The sequence below is a fragment of the Lygodium microphyllum genome, chromosome 25 (genome assembly GCF_053477565.2).
Source record: "Lygodium microphyllum isolate KBCC chromosome 25, Lygodium_microphyllum_v1.1.10, whole genome shotgun sequence".
Taxonomy (NCBI): domain Eukaryota; kingdom Viridiplantae; phylum Streptophyta; class Polypodiopsida; order Schizaeales; family Lygodiaceae; genus Lygodium; species Lygodium microphyllum.
In genome coordinates this window covers 46,264,369-46,277,832 of record NC_141159.1, presented here as the reverse complement: position 1 = coordinate 46,277,832, position 13,464 = coordinate 46,264,369, and the positions used below count along the sequence as shown (strand labels likewise).

At 43.0% G+C, this 13,464-nt stretch overlaps 1 protein-coding gene across 2 annotated transcripts in view; it reads left to right on the top strand.

The window, feature by feature from the left end:
* The window catches only part of LOC148014168 (transmembrane and coiled-coil domain-containing protein STS1-like), a 190,678-nt gene that overhangs the window by 66,003 nt on the left and 111,211 nt on the right, over positions 1 to 13,464 (top strand). For both annotated transcript variants that reach the window (XM_087667413.1, XM_087667414.1), the window contains 2 exons: positions 10,628 to 10,725; positions 10,850 to 10,941. In XM_087667413.1, the coding sequence (XP_087523539.1) occupies positions 10,628 to 10,725; positions 10,850 to 10,941 (190 nt within the window). The remainder of the gene's footprint in view (positions 1 to 10,627; positions 10,726 to 10,849; positions 10,942 to 13,464) is intronic.

Genomic DNA, 13,464 nt, shown 5'->3' with positions numbered 1-13,464 from the left:
AAAGAACGAGCATTTTCTATAAGCTTCCAGCATATCCTGCCATATATCTTAGACTGTCTGGGACTAAAATACGTTTTAAGTACTGCGGACAAACAATTTTATAGGTGCTGCTAGAATTGCCAAGTATGACTGCAATCCTACATCATATGTGTACTAGTTTGCTGCTTTCAATAAGGGAGAAATCTATCAATAAGTACCTGAAAAAAGCTCCAAGATGTGAGAACACAAAAAAACACTTTATATAGGATCATAGTTGTTTTCAGATGCATATGATGTCCTGGGCAGAAATATGTAAATGTTTGCAAACTTGGAGTATGACATATGGTTTTCAGACTGAGCATTTTTAAAGGTCAAATTGTCATAAATGGCTGGAATAAAGTGCTGTTTTGGCCTTTACTTTTGTGCCTGCTGGTCGGAGGAGAAAGAGTACATTGTAACCTGATGGTCATGCATGGGGGAAAGCTCAAAGTGATGGTCTTGGCTTGTGTTCCCTTGATGAGCATGACATGGATGATGATGATGACGAGGAGGAGGGGGAGGGGCAGGAAGACTCTCCTTTTGAGAATGATGAAAATGATGAGTAGCTTAGTCACAAATATCTACAGGCTACAGCCATGTTACTTCTGCGTGTTTGTTTTTAGTTTTCAGTCTCTAGTAGGCTTGGCTCTCAAACTCTCGACCCTTGGGGCCTCTTCTAAAATTTCAGTGTATGTGTTTTCTCATAAATTTGTTTAAATATGGTAAAATATTAGGGTCATGTATGTTTCAGCTCAGGAGTTCGAACGATGTTGGAATGATACTTTGATACCGTTTGCATTTGATGTATGGGACTCCCAATCTGTCTTCTCAAATTCTAGAAGGGACACAATGGGGTAGAACTCTTGTTTGAGGGGGATGAATAATATCTAGCATTAGAGAGACAATCTAAGATTGATTGCTCGCAACCCTTCTCGTAAGTTGCATTTTCTTTGATGATATCCATATTGTCCACATGGATAGCAGATTATTGGTCGATTGGATGGTGTATGGGGAGTTGAAGGTCATGAATGGTAGGCTGGAGCAGGGTATTGTGGGGTTGCGACATATGAGTTAGGGGCATAGTTGGATGGGGGGTATAATAGCAGAAGGGGCTGCTAATATTTTGGATTTCCATTGTTTATGTATGATCTTAATATAACTGAAATTGTTGCTCCCCTTGGATCTGCATTGGTAGGGCCTTCGGAAGTAGTTGGATGTAAAGGTGCCACATTTAAGATTACTTAAAGTGTTTCCTTGCTGTAGCTTGTGAAACCCTTTCAAATACTAGCATTCTAGTTCTGTGTGAGCTGATTTTTGACTTAAAACTTTTTGTAGGGACAATCTTGGTGAGAATGCCCAAGTTTGCATAATGGTGTTAATGTAGCAATTTCCTTCCCCTTGTTCAATTCCTCAATTTCCTTCCTTAGTTGGAGCAAGGTGCACTCTCCTCATTCTTGCTTCTGTTCATCCTTAAGGATTCCAACTCTTTCCTTATCACACTATCTTCTGTGGCAGCTTTGCTTGTTTCCTGTAGCTCTGGTTTGGATGGCCTACAAGCATTCTCTAGCCTTACTGCCAATTGTTGGGATTCCTCCAGTGTGGCACTAGGCTTGAGGGTCTCCATCTTCTTTTCTTGAGTAGTGGTGAGCAATGGCAAATGCTCTCATGGCCCACATGTTGACCAAGAAGTCTCTTGGATAGGTAGGGAGCCTTGTCACCAAGAGTTTGGGTCTTGTCATGGGCTCGGGCGTCGAGCTAAAACATGCTTTACAGCTGATTAGCATTTTTAAACAGCTCCAAAATACACTTCATTAATAAAAAATGCAAATTTGATGTGCGATTTGAGAGAGTTTTAGTGGTCCCCCAAAACCCTACTTTTTGGGGGAGGGTTGGGGATCATAGACCTAGACAGCTAGAGCAAAGCCTTGATGGCTAAGCTCATTGTTAGGGGTTTGCTTCCATGTGAGGAGCCTTGGAAGAAACTTTTGATAGGGAGGCTATAGGCTATGACACCTGCACATGGAGGACCATGGCAACCCAACCACCATTGGATTTTTCAAGAGATTAGGACCAAGGAACTAGGGAGGGGAATATAGATGAGCAGGATCAGAGCACAACCAAGAGCCTCCTCCCATTGGCATGGAGAGAGAATCGTAGAGGAGTTCCTAGGTGACATTTGGAGGAGGCTACATGATAGCTTGCCATGCAGAGACCATGGTGGTTACCTAGGAGGCTATAGCACTGGTCACAGATAGAGGCCCATCATGTGGCTATGAGGATGTTCAAGGGAGCTACTTTTTTCTCATCATTGGACAGCATCTAAACAGGATTCCCACTCTAGATTACTTACATGCATAGTGGACCCAAGGACATTGCCATAGATGGGAGTTGATTGCCAGTATCATAACTTGGTATATTTGGGCTATGAGATGCAGCCATGCTATCGGCCTTCTGGATGTATCCACAATAGAAACTCTATCTAGGATTTGGATAGAGATCATTCACACTCTCTGCGGGAGATGGGAGAGGATGCAAGGTAGCTCTGAGAGGATGAGGAAGAGACTCTATCAAGGATCTGGATAGAGATCATTCACACTTTCCACGGGAGATGGGAGAGGATGTAAGGTAGCTTTGAGAGGATGAGGAAGTTAAGAGAGGCTTTTCTGCGGACATGGGATTCATGCACTTTTTTACACATTGCTCCTCATATGGTTTGGCATTACAGCCCACCGGATTGGTTGTTTACACAACCATTGTATTTGTGATGTACTTAGTTACTCTTCATAGAGTTCCTTGTACTTTGTATTTTACCTCAAATTATTCGCCAAGGTGTTATTAATAGAAATTAGGTGTTATTAATAGAAATTTTTTTTGTTGGAAAAAACCTCCTACTTTTTGGGGCACCTTCAACATTTATAAATAGACAGGCTGCCCACCATTCAACCTCATCCGTTTGTGGAGGTTTCTCACTCCATCCTGTAGATTTCAGCCATCAGCCACCTACCATTTGCTGTCCAGCCATATCGACTGCACGTCACTATCCAGCCCTAGGTGGCCTGCTTTTAGCCATTCCCGTGCTGTTTTGGAGGTCTCCATTTGCTGCATCATCATAGCACCTGATCAGCCTGCATTTTCAACATCTGGTGTGCTAGGTGACAGGTTGCTGTCATCTCTCCCACCAAGCGACTACTGCAGTTGCTATGTTTTTGCTATCTAGCAGACTGCCTTTATCAGCATACGCCTCTCCTATTGTCGTATGACAGTTCTTTGCCTCGGGTGACCAGTTTTCAACCTTCTCTGGTGGTACACTAATGCGTTTACCAGATTTCAGCCTCCAACTGTTGTGTTTTGGTGGCCAGCTTGTTGCCCTTCATTATTCAGCACTCTCTCATCTCTGACTGGTGGTTAGAGCACTTGGGATTTGTCTCCTGTGGATGTCACTCTTTGACACTCCATTGCTTTGCCCTTGGGCATTTTGTACGCTCTTACATTCATCTACAGTATTCATTCACTTCTAAGTTTCTTCTCTTTGTGTTTGTCTTTGTGTTTTTGTTTAGGGTTTGAGTTTTGATTGTCACTATTTGAGTCTTTGTGTTTCAGTCTTGGTCGTATATGTTGTATTTCCTGAGTGCAAACCCTAGCGTATCTTCACATGGTATTAGAGCCAGTGCTCTTCTAAAGAGTATCTTGTAGTGATTGTGGAGGCTAGTCTTTGTGCGAGACTCACATGCGACTCGATTCTAACTCATAATGTCTCAGGCACCTTGTTCTAGGGATCCTATGATGCCCTATTAGGATTCTCCATGTTTGGAGGCTCTAAGAAGGCATTATGGTCTCAAGGAGGAGGCAAACAAACCTTCACCTTTACCATCTTCTTCTCTTATTTTCAGTCACCTTGCAAATGTGGAGTTTGAGGAGTACTTGCGCATCACATATAGTCACGTTTACACCCCTCCAATGAGTGCTACTACTCCGTCTGGACTAATTGGTGAGACTGGCCATCTCTCTAATCTTGGAGGGACCATGACATTCGATGCGTTTGGTGATCCATCTCCTTTACATTAGCCAAACCTTATGTCAGGTTTATATAATCCTTTTGAGTCTAATGAGCCAAAACCCTCTTTTGTTTCTCCTTTTAATGCGTAGGATTCAGAGGTTTTCACTATGGCAACTTTAATAGAAGAGGCTCTTGAAGCGGAGACTCTTCATTAGGTATATCTCTACCATTTGTTTCATTTAAGCAAGTAAACTACACTTCTCAACTCCCTCCCATCCCACCACTATTTTCTTCACATTTTGATCTCCTCACATCTTCATTCCAAAACCTAGAATTACACTCCACTTCCACTCATAGCACACTAGGGGTTGGATCTTCCATCTCTGCTTGTAGCACTTTCTCTTTCTCCATATCACAATCTATCTATCCTCCATTTACTACACCTCTTGGTGCATCGTTAGGGGGAATACCACTCTTTAACACTGTACCTTCCACATACTCTCACTTTACCATATCCTTCCACTTTGGGACAACTGTGATGCACATCTCCCTCACTACCCGTGGACACTCACAATCCCTCCACATGATCTTTCAAACGCAGGAATATCCATCCTGTGCTTATGGACTATTGGCACACATCCTCATGGGCAGGGATTTTCATCCTCTGCTCCACATGTTCCTATCCCTCCACCATGGGCTCTTTATGTGGTCACCATGCCCATAGCTAGTCCGCCCATGCTCATATTTGGATCTACTATGCACTTTCTCATATGCATGCTGGGCACTTTGGATTGCTTCCAAAGTGTACTCCACTCCCCCCCATCCCTCCTAGTCCCATTACCTACCTTCTCTATCTCTTAGCACTACCACTCCTGTTGGAATGGCTAGGAATGCCTTCATGGATAAGACTCATTTTAATAGGTCGAATTTAACCACTTGGTCGAACTTCATGCAACAAGTGCTTGAATCTCAAGGACTTTGGAACCTCGTTGTTGGTACCAACCCAAACCCTCGATTAGCTCACCTTGATCATATCTGTCAATGGAGAGCTCGCAAAATGCAGGGGTTGCTTCATGAATTCCACTCTCAGCTACAACATTTTCCTCTCGCATCTAAGTATTGGAGTTATCTCATTGACCGTTATGCCGCAAGAGATTGCACCCGACATATCAATCTTGATTTTAAGCTTTAGGAGTTTTTCATTAAAGAAGGGGATGATTTGAAAGTCAAGTTGGCCAAATATCGGCAGTTGTGAAGTTTGTAACGATTGGCTCACTGAAGTCAGACGATGATCATGTCACGTTCTTCTTGAACAAGTTGCCTGACAAACACTTCCATTTTATCCAACACATTCTCTCACTGTCTAGATTGCTGGCCTTCTACGAGTTTGAGTGCTAGTTCTTGCGCTACACACAAGGTTGCACAATCAAGTCCACAAGAAGTACTCCACACACATGCATTCAGAGGGATGAGGGTTAGTTGCCTCTCCCTTTGGAAGGAAAAACCAACAATGGCAAGAACTCGCAAGATGCAAAGGCAAGCCAAAATAAGGGTGACACCTCTTTCTTCGATGGAACCAAAGAAGCACGACCGCTTTGGCAACAAGTTCCTAAGAAAAGTAGGATTTGTACACACTGCCAGACGTTGGGCCATGTGGATGAGGAGTGTCGTACCAAGGCCCAAGGTCTCCCACCTAGACAAATCAAAGCAGGCTGTTGCAACTGCCTCCACTTTGTCTAGCTAGCCTAATGGGGCTACACCTCCCGTTGCTACACCATCTGCTCCATCTGCCCTAGTGGCTATTGGACGTGTGGCACGTAGACAGTCTCAACGGTCTATCTCCTTCACTACACCTGAAGGATTAGCTGATTGGTCTGCTAGTGGCTCACCTATTGCACTTTACGCATCCATTCCTGGGGCATCCACAACACCTTCTAGGACCACTTCCCACCTCGCCGTACACAATGGTGGCCACACACTTAGCCTTTCCCTTTTCAGTCTTCCGCTGCATACTTACATACTCATTGCATAGCAATTAGCTTTGCTTTCCTTTGTTTTTAGTTTTGTTTTTCTTGGAGCATCTCACTACTTACATTTGTGATTGTAGATTTTGATCTCTTTTGCAGGGTTTTGTACTTCAGTGTAGAGCTAACAGGTAGGTTTGCACCAATCCTTCCTAAGGCGGAGACTTGGGATGCACACCATTCTTTTCATGGTTCCATCTACTTGGAGTTTTGCTCTTCTACCAGCATGGAGGCTTCCCCTCCTACGGCGGATTGTGCAGCATCTCTCTTGATGCTATCATGGTGGTGACTTGTGTTCTTGCTCTTCCAATAGGGATGCTTTGTCATCTTCATCCACATGGTTCTTGGCACCGCACGAAGACTAACATCCTCAAGCTCCTCTTCCTTTTGGGGCATCAACATCCAGGTTGAGAGGGGGTTTCTACCCTTCTTGGTATTCTAGAGGTTTCAACACTTATCTTTGACATTAGCCTTTCCCCCTGTTGTACCTTTCCCTATGCATTGCATAATTTCATCATCTTTGTTCTAGGGCCCTTGGGCAAGCGAACAATTTTCCCATGAGGGACGCTGTCCAAGTGGCACCTGCTGCATGAGCATTTATGAGCATGTAGCATACTATGCATCCCATTGTGCAAAGCACCACCAGATAGATCCTAAGTTGTTTCCATTGGCAGATTATACCACCATCCTTCTTCATGTGATACCTCATCACCTTTCTCTCATCATCGACATCCTCCGGTAGATGGGTAAGCGTGTGCTATTTTTGATGTGTTGGTTATACCATCCATACTTCCGTCTTCTGGAGGATCACTGTTAATTGGCTACCACTCCTCAAATTAACTTTCCACCCACCCAAATAAAAAAAGAAGATGAAATTTACAATTGCCATCACAAAAGCCTCCACTACCTGAGCTTGGAGTTTGACCACACCCTTGCTCAAAGGCCTTTATCTTTCTTGGGGGAGGTTTTCCATGCAGGCTGCTTTCTTAGTGGGAGACTAGTTTGCTTTCTTGGAGCTACTAGAAGAGAGTGAAAGATAGAAACTTCAAAGTCTTAGAGAGGGTAGAATTATGATAGAGATGGAAGTTCCCCACGAGTTGATTATAGATATGGTGACTTCTCTAGAGGTGACATTCTTCTTGGGGTCATTGAGACTAGTGGATATGATCTTGACTTTCATGGAGGAGGATGGCCACCTTTAGAGAAAGGGCTGGTTCAGGCAAACTTCAAAGGTTGCTTTAGATAGAGGATTAGAGTAGTGGCACATTCTGAGAGGAGATGTTATACCTAGACCCAGCCACTTCTTGATTGATGGATCCAGTGGCATGCGTGAGATGTGGAGTGCTGGAGGAGATTCAAAGGCATGATCTATGGGATTGTCCCAAAGCTCATGAGGTGTGGAGGAGAGGCTTTAGGATGGTCTTTCACGGCACAATAGAGATTATGGTTGTTACTTGGGAGGCAAGAGCTTGGGTCACAAGCAGAGGTACAGCATGCGCATATGAGGATGTTTAGGGGAGTCATGCTTTTCTTATCATTGACCAGTATTTGAGTAGGATCCCCACTCTAGAGGATTCACAGGCATAGTGGAGTTAGGGAGACCATCATTAATGAGATTTTATTACTAGTATCACTGCACGGTACATTTTGACTATGAGATGTAGCCATGCTACAGATTCTTAGGATATTCCACTGTAGAGACTTTCTAGGATCTAGACATGGATCATTCGTACTCTTTGCCTTGTTGAACAACTGTCTGCAAAGCCTTGCACAATGCATATTGCATCTCTCTCAGATCGGTATGGCTCCTATTGTTAAACTTGTCTACTCTTTGCAATCTCGATAACCACATGCAAAAAAGGGAAACCCTTTGACTCATTGGAGCCATTTTAATCCATAGCCATTGGCTCTTGAATGTTTGGCTGTGTGCCCTCCTGCAAAGAGGAGATACCTTTGTCTTTGCTAAGTGGTAGGGACCACTGAAGCAAGTATCTGGGAAGTTTTATCACGTAGAGAGGGAACCACATGCAAAAAAGGGAAACCCTTTGACTCATTGGAGCCATTTTAATCCATAGCCATTGGCTCTTGAATGTTTGGCTGTGTGCCCTCCTGCAAAGAGGAGATACCTTTGTCTTGCTAAGTGGTAGGGACCACTGAAGCAAGTATCTGGGAAGTTTTATCATGTAGAGAGGGAGGGGTGGAGGTGGAGGGTGGCGAGGGGCCTAAAACTAAGAGGGAGTGCGGTATTTGAACATGTCCATTACCGCATTAACACACGACTCTAGTGAGTGTGTTGTTGTCTGCGGTAGAGTGGGATTCTGTCTACTGGCTAGTGGTCTCTTGCTGGGTGTGTTTACATGCGAAACGTGTACACTCTGCAACCTGATGTCTGAATGCTGGCATCAATGACACTGACCAGGTTGCCCGCTGAATGTTTTGTCTACACGTGAGGAGTTACTACTCATTATCTGCAACTGTGTAGGGATTTTCTTGACATCGTCCATGGCAACAAATACTTTCTATATCCCTACACTAGTTACTGCATCTGCAAAGGATGCACGTAGCATGGTGCCAAAAAGGGGTGCGAACTCCTCCACTTGGTAGCAGCGATACTCCATTGCAAGGCTTGGAATGAGGAGGGTAACAAGGTACGAGGAAACTTACGGTACAAACTGAAGTTGGAGACCATGAAGCCATTATACCACAGAACCTTGTAAATGACACCTTTCGCGGAGACCACGCGCAAGCTATCGACAAGATCCTGTGCTGCCTTCATAGAGGTGTGATGAACCATAAAGATACCTTTCTGTGAGCACAGCCTCAGCTATTTACGAAGTGCCTATAAAGGGTAGAGTGGAGCTGATCACAGAGTAGTGCTCGTAATGTGAGTGAGTCAGTGACAGGGTTGTGGCAGGGGTCTTGTGATGGGAGGACTGTTGTGCGGAATTAGAGGAAGGAGGGGCTGTGGCAAGGAAGGCTCAGAGGCAGGGGGAACTATTGCAGCCAGGAAAGAGAGGGACTGGTGGCTGGAAAAAGGTCCGTGGGGGAGACTCAATGGTAAGTCAATAGATTGTAGGAAAGCTACTATGGATGGTGGAAAGAGAGGGGGAACTATTGTAGGAAAGAGAGCTGGCTGGAAGCAGGAGATGGTAAGAGGAGCAGAAAATGGGGGGCAGCTGACTGAAGACCATGGGGAGTTGGATGAGTAGGTATAAAGAGGCTGCAGGCACTAACTTAACACCTACTAAAGTCCCGAGGAAAATATGCAGAGCTGAAACCCCCACCAGCCATATGAGCTGTGTTCCACCATCTCCACTCCTATGCATTCCAACAGTAATGATGGCTCAGAGTTGGTAGATTCTACAGTCTACCGTGTCTCGGCAACACCTTGCCTCTTTGCTCTATTTGGCAAACACACACCTTAATTCGGCATGCTGCATATGCAATGAGTGTGCTTAGTCAGTTACCTTCATTACTGACCATACACATTGGCAGGCAGATCTGAGAGTACTCTGGTATCTTTGGGAAACCTATCAATTGGGCATTCATTATTGTAGAGATGTACTTCAGGGATTTACTGATTCAGATTGGGCTAGAGACATTGACGTTATGAGCACCCTATTTTAGTCTCCACTTCCATGCATATATAACACACTTGAAGTGGCATCCATGTTTTGGTCTGTTTATAGAAGCTCGTTATATATTTATTTTGTCCCAGCATCCTTACATCATTAGTGATTGTTCATTTGCTTGTTCATTGTGTTCATCCAGGGAGGCAGAGAGTGCTGTCATGGGTTTTCTTTCAGTAGGTTGAGAACAAAAAGGCACCTGGCTGAGGAAGGCTTTCTAGCATCTTGTCAGAAGGAACCCTGCCAAAGTTCAAAAGCTGCTTATTGTTTGTGTGGCAAGCTGAATTCTAAGTCCTGTGTATGACCTATTATTTTCATATAGATTTCACAAAAGCAGCTTGTTCTTTGAGAGGGAAAGTTAATCCCAAGTCCTTTGTACGACCCATTATTTTCATATGGACTCTGTATCTGATTAGCATGTCCAGTAAACCAATGTGGGTGAATCAGTAACTCTACTGAGTAGCAGCATTTGACTGCCTGGAATATCCTGCCAGTTCATAGTTCTTACAAAAGAGCTATCATATCCTCTGAAATTATCTTGTTTTGTCCCGTGTCAGTGAATTCTTGGATGACTTCATTGCTTTGTTATCTGCTGCCAGGGTGGTGTATAATGCATCACTGATTTTCAACTTTCTTCTCAATGTTGGTGGGGTTTGTCAGTCTCATAATATAATGGATGCACTTAATAGTATAAAATTACAAGCTTGGAAGGTATGAATTAGCACTGACTTGACAGATCAGATGTAACTGAAAAAGCCACTGCTTGATATGCAAAGTTTAGAGCACATTGTGATCACCCTGGTTAATGAGATCATTCATACTATCATACGGAGGGATAATTCCTTTCTGCTTTATTTTCTGAAGTGTCCTCTCTCTTGTCATCTCTTTTGTGACTGTGTTTTCTTAGTGGGATTTTGAGTTTTTCACTTCTATACAACAAATGTATATGTGTTTTGCAGCGGCTGGTGCTAGCCTCACTGGCTCGAAAATGGCTAGGAGAACAGGGGGGGTTGAAGAGTTTGGATTTGAAGGTATTGGGGAGAACCATCAACAAGGGGTAAGCACAGATGCAACATTCTGTTCTTGGTACATTTGCAATTAATATATGTCCCTACTTTTTGAGAATGATATGATCTTTAACAGTATTTATGAACAATTGTGTGACTGTGGTCCAAGTGCAGCGCTTGGCAGTTGGCATTGTTGTTTCTGGTTTTATCAATGGTCCAGAGGATTTTACAAAACCATGGAAAGGGCAAGATGGTGACTTGGAAAGGTGATCACTTGTGTATTTCAGCTTTAATTTTAAGTTGCAATTATCCAACCATGATAAGTGATGGACATCCATTCTTTTGACACAGCAAAGAAGGTTGGGTATAGTTACGGTAGGTAACAGTTGCATGATGCATCCATAAGCAAGTGTGGATGCAATACACAAACACACACACACTCTCTTTTTCATGGAGTTGTTTGAATTAATGAATTGAAATATTTACAAAGGGCCTTCTGGCCAACCTAGCATACTCAAAGACAAGTAGAAAATGTGGCATGTGTGCGATGTGATGAGCCAGAGGAGACACAGAGACATTGCCTATGGGACTGCTCTAGAGCCTAGGAGGTTTGAAGAATAGCTCTTAGGATAGTACTCCATGACGGGGAGTCCATGGTGGCAACTTGGTGGGCTGTAACTTGGGTCATAGATAGAGGTCGAATGTGTGGATATTAGGATGTTCAGGGGAGCACTTCTTTTCTCATCATTGGATAGCATCTGAGTAGGATCCGTACCCCAGACTACTAAGAGACACATTATGGTTAGGGACATTGTCGTAGATGGGAGTTGATTTCCAGCATTATAGCCTGGTACATATGGACTGTGAGATGTAGCCAGGTCATTGATCTTTAGGATGTATGTACTGAGGAGTCTTTATTGAGGATTTGGACAAAGATAGTCCACACTCTTCATGGGAGATGGGAGAGGATGCAGGGCGAGGAAGAAAAGAGAGGCTTTCCTATGGGTTTGGGGTTCAGACACCTTCTTTCATACTACCCCTCAGATGGTCTTGCATTTTAGCCCTTTGGATTAGTTGTTCACACAATCATTGTATTTTTAACTCTCTAGGGGGTTTCCTCCGAGGTGTTATTAATAGAATTTTATTTTCTTGGAGAAAAAAAGATAGGTAGGAAATGACACATAGAACTAAAATGTTACAAGAATAGAAGAAGGAGATCACGAAGCAGGCACTCTCTTGTTGTGAAGAAGTTTGAACTAATGAATTGAAATATTTGCAGACTCAAAGATAGGCACAAGAGAACACATGGAGCCAAAAGGCTACAAGAAACAGAAGGCTATAATAACAAATGAAGGGATTCATGAAGTGAGCACAACCGGGGTGGTGTGGATGATATCCATCCATGGAGCAGCCACATCTTTGAGGATCAAATCAGCAAAAACCATGGAACTAACTTGCCATAATAACAATCCACCAACACGCCCATATGACCACAAATACTTGAGGTTGAACCAAAAATAAATGCATTACATTTTCACTAGATGTTCCAAAAACCAGTCAATGCAGAAAATGGAAAAGAGGAGGATGCTTCAGCTGTAAAGTAGTCATGGATGGCATTCTTGCCCCAAACCCAAGAGCAGATGATTGCATGCAAACGTGCTATCAAAGTCAATACTTGGCAAATGAAACCCTAGATCTATTGTTCATGAGGATGTGTAAATTTAATGATTTTCTTAGCATTTGATTAATAGTTAATCAAATGTGTAAAGGTGACTTGCACATGTGAGGTGCAAGTTAATTATTTCATTATGTGAGACCTAGGACACCGAGATATCGGCGGGTGCAAAGGCAAAAGTTGTAATAAGTTATGCCTGACTAGTACTAGGTGGTACCCAATCTCAGATTTGGGCCTAGACCAATTTATTGGCAACTAATATCAATTGTGACTTTAGAGACTAGGCATCACTTAATTAATGAATGCCAGTCTAAAGGTCAGCAAAACTGCTCAAGGATTCTTGGGAGACAAATTGGTCTAGCTAATTTAATTATTGGTTGGTGAAATTAATTTTCTAAGCACTAGAATAAACACTAAATTAATTTCAAAAAATTAATATTTTAAAAATTAATTTAATAAGTTTAATAATGTTGAAAAATGGAATTAGGTCACTGCTTGGCAAAACTTGCCCATGCAAGTGGGATAAATGTTTTTGGGGGTTGGTGGAAGTCTATTCCAGCCATAGTGAGAGAGAAGGTTGTTGTTGGAGAGATAGGAGAGGCTACTAAATTGTTCTGCAGCATTGGAGATCTACCCAGAAGCTAGAAACAACTATTTGAAGGTCTATAGCAGCAGGTGATAGCTCCAGAAGGACCAAAACATGCAAGTGACAGCCATTTTTGGCTCCTAAACGGAAGGCAACTATAGGTTAGACTCTTGATCAAGGCATCACAAAATTGGAGGTGGTTTTTGTAAAGAAAATAAAAAATTTCTCTCTCTACAACATTATTTTGCATTCTGTAGCCATTTCTTAACTTCCCTCAGTATTTCTAGCAGTTTGAGTCATCAGAGGAAGAGATTTTAGTCAATCTCTGGTGTAAACCCTAACTTACAACAGAAATTAGTGTTTTGACAGCTACCTTGAAATGCATGCTTAGAATTGAAGGCCTAAGACTTGATTTCCAGCAGTTGAAATTGAAGGGTTTTAGGGAGATTCAAAAGGCCAACCAACCGATTTCAATTTGGGGCTGAATTGGTCTCACAAGGAGCATGGTGAAGGCCAATTTCCTAAGCA